Genomic DNA, 3,022 nt, shown 5'->3' on the forward strand with positions numbered 1-3,022 from the left:
CGTGTATTTCTAATGTAAGAATTTGATTGAAGTGTCGATAAAATTCATTATACCAATCATAATGTATAATATAATACTTAATTGGATACTTTTACAAAAAGATAAAATTTTAATTAAAATAATGTTTATGTTGGTAGACGTAAGAATAAGATTTTAGAAAATCAAGTGTTTTTTTCAAGAAATCATTTTCCCCCCTCAATATATTGATAGAAAGATACCATATTAAGAGTTTGACATCAAAAAAATTGTTAACAACAAATACCATGTTAAATATCTCTCATTCAAAAGGGGAAAAAGAAATCCATGTACAAATTTGCAAGGCCCAACTTGAAAGCATATAAGATCATTCGACAAAAGAATGAATGGAAACTTAGTTCATTTCAAGATTCAAAACCTCTAGTTTGTTTTAGATTCAATACTCGAAGGCGAAGACTTCGGCAAAGGGCTCCGGCTTCTGCTTAAACTGTCAGTGATGCTCGTCGCGAGGGGCGGAGAACACGAAGAAGAAGATGATGAATTGGAAGATGAATTTGAGAACCTATTAGAATGGCTTCTGAGTTTCTTCTTCTCAACTTCACATTGCTTGTCTTCTATTCTGTGGTGGCTTACTTTTGTTGTATTCAAGTTTACTGGAATTATGCATTGGCACAACAAACCTATACAATAAAAAGTATTCTTAGCACATAGTTAGAGACAGTGCAACCAAATACATCTAAGGGTGCAGACGAGACGAGCCACCAACGAGTCAAGACTCTATCGTTTTTCTTTTCTTCTTATCCAAATCAATAACACATCCTGTCTTTCAGATATGCCCGTTTAACAACCAAAAATTATGTTATCCGCCATCCTATCTTTGTTACCAACCTACTTTCTAGTGGTGGCACCTAAAAATCTAGCACTCAAGATCATGAAGTATAATTCTAGTGGTATTACTAATTAGATGAAACCAGCATAACATAAGCTCTCACTCCTTTCAACCAAACATAAAGAGAGCTGAAGTTATCAAATTTATAATTACCAATTCGGGCGAGGCGATTTATCCAACTTGGGATGGGATTCCCAGTGAGTTTGATGCAAGCATCATTGCAGAAATGGTTGCAATTCTTGGTGATCAAGTTGTATGCATCTCCTCTGTATTTTTGCGCAAGCTTCTCCATAATTCCCCTCACTTGCACCTCATTCAAATCAGTCCATCCTATCAGAATAGATTTCCTAAACGTGAATCCATCGCAGCTTCTTGGCTCTCCTTCGAATATCCCAGTCGTGGGATATTCATGGGCTCCAAATGCATACTCGTATCCATTAACTACAAATTCGATCAAAATGCAAAAATTAAATAAATAAATCCCATTTCAAGAATTTGAACAAACCATTCGAAACTTGTCTTTTTGTCGAATTATATTATTTAAAGTTAAAATTTTCGTTTAATAATAAACACATCCGCACAAAATAAAGTGAAATCGAGGAAGCAACGGATGCAAATATAACATAATAAGCATTGCTTAAATTTAAAAAATTATACTCCAATAAAGTATGAAATTTATTCCAAAAAACATTTAATCCTCTACTTAGAACGAATCAAATCTTGACTTTCTTTTATATCTTTTTGAAGAATAACTCAAACGTAGAACTGATTCATCACCACACTTACACTAGAACACTCAAAATTCAAAACTTGGAACAAAAAACATTCAAAGATTTAAAAAAAAAAAAACCAACCTTCAACACCAGAATGGTAAGCCCCCAGCCCAAGCCAATAAGCATAGCCATTGATAGAGGTAAGATCATACACATTCAAATGCACCGGCACCGATCCTCCGCCACTTTTAACCGAACTTTTCCGACATAACATCGCGATACCGAACAAATTTCCGACTCCGAATTCTAATGATCGACAACCCTTTCGATATCAATCCTTCAATATCAACATATCAATCAAAACCAGGACTGGAAATCTTGAGACTTGGCCAGCTGCGGCATGTCCAGTCACAGATTCAGCTTGTTGAAAAAGATCCGTGATTTGTAGAAAAGGAAAGGAAACAGACGGCCCCAAAGTTTTGATGAAAAATTAGTTAAAAAGGGCTCAAAGATTGGTTGGAATGTGAGCTGGTTTGGTTCAAGTATTTTAAATTTTGAAAAAAAATTATTCTGGGGGAAAGTAACGTACACTCATAATGAGGAGCAGTAGTAGGGGTGTCGATGGAATATTAGTGTAATGAGATTTTATTGGTCCATTTGGATTAAACCACAAGCATAATTCTGGAATTATGATCTGTAATTAATTTTAAAAAAAAAACACGAAAATTTCGATGAAACGATCTCAATGATCAATTTTTTGATACAGAATTAATAAAAATTTTATATGTTATTCTCTAAATTTATTTATTTTTTGAGTTTGGGGAGCGATTTTGTTACAATCGTCTAGAACCACAGACTTCACATCTAATTTGGGGTTTTGATGTCGTATGTGCTGCAAATAATTGGCGAAAATACAAGTTTTTAACTAGATATAAATTGTTCTGGCACATGATGTATCATGTATTTATATAACTAATGAAATAAATTAATCATTATTTGAAATTGAAAGCCTCATAGAAATATGAACCATTTGAAATGATACTCGAAAATGAGGTTTCAAAAATGGAATAAACATGAATTTTGATATCAAGTGTATTGCTATTTAGACGATAAAAGAACAAATATTCTGTCTGATAAATTTTAATAGGATTAAAATAAACATTATTACCGTTTTATTTGTATTTAAAGGATACATTTTCAAAATTTGATAAGATTGAGATAATTTTGACTCTTGCTAACCGTAATAATATGGGATTTTCAAATTTCAAAACTGGATTCATGGAGTAGGAATTACCTATTTAATAAGTTAAACGAGAGAGATTTTTTTTAAAAAATGAAAAAACTAGGAGATTGATTATGACACCTCCTTGAATTATTTGGAATAAAAATTTCATACTTTTTTTGTTCATATAATATGATTATATTAGAAATGATTTTTTTAAAA

At 32.3% G+C, this 3,022-nt stretch overlaps 1 protein-coding gene across 1 annotated transcript; it reads right to left on the minus strand.

Moving 5' to 3' along the window:
* Nucleotides 1-280: 280 nt before the first annotated feature.
* On the minus strand, nt 281-2,160 carry LOC142529195 (deSI-like protein At4g17486). The gene is made up of 3 exons (XM_075634653.1): nt 1,720-2,160; nt 1,019-1,306; nt 281-656 (listed from the first exon to the last, which is right to left on the minus strand). Exons 1-3 carry the CDS (start codon nt 1,850-1,852, stop codon nt 397-399), a joined length of 681 nt encoding a protein of 226 aa, XP_075490768.1. The 5' UTR covers nt 1,853-2,160; the 3' UTR covers nt 281-396.
* Between the last annotated feature and the right edge of the window lie 862 nt (nt 2,161-3,022).

Source organism: Primulina tabacum, chromosome 16 (genome assembly GCF_025594145.1).
Source record: "Primulina tabacum isolate GXHZ01 chromosome 16, ASM2559414v2, whole genome shotgun sequence".
NCBI lineage: Eukaryota > Viridiplantae > Streptophyta > Magnoliopsida > Lamiales > Gesneriaceae > Primulina > Primulina tabacum.

Excerpts from the sequence above, each read along its gene's own strand:
- LOC142529195 (XM_075634653.1), bottom strand. The coding sequence starts at position 1,852 with ATGTTATGTCGGAAAAGTTCGGTTAAAAGTGGCGGAGGATCGGTGCCG. Across the intron at positions 1,307-1,719 it reads TTACCATTCTGGTGTTGAAG|TTAATGGATACGAGTATGCA; the intron begins GTTGGTTTTTTT and ends TCGAATTTGTAG. Across the intron at positions 657-1,018 it reads AAATCGCCTCGCCCGAATTG|GTTTGTTGTGCCAATGCATA; the intron begins GTAATTATAAAT and ends TTTATTGTATAG.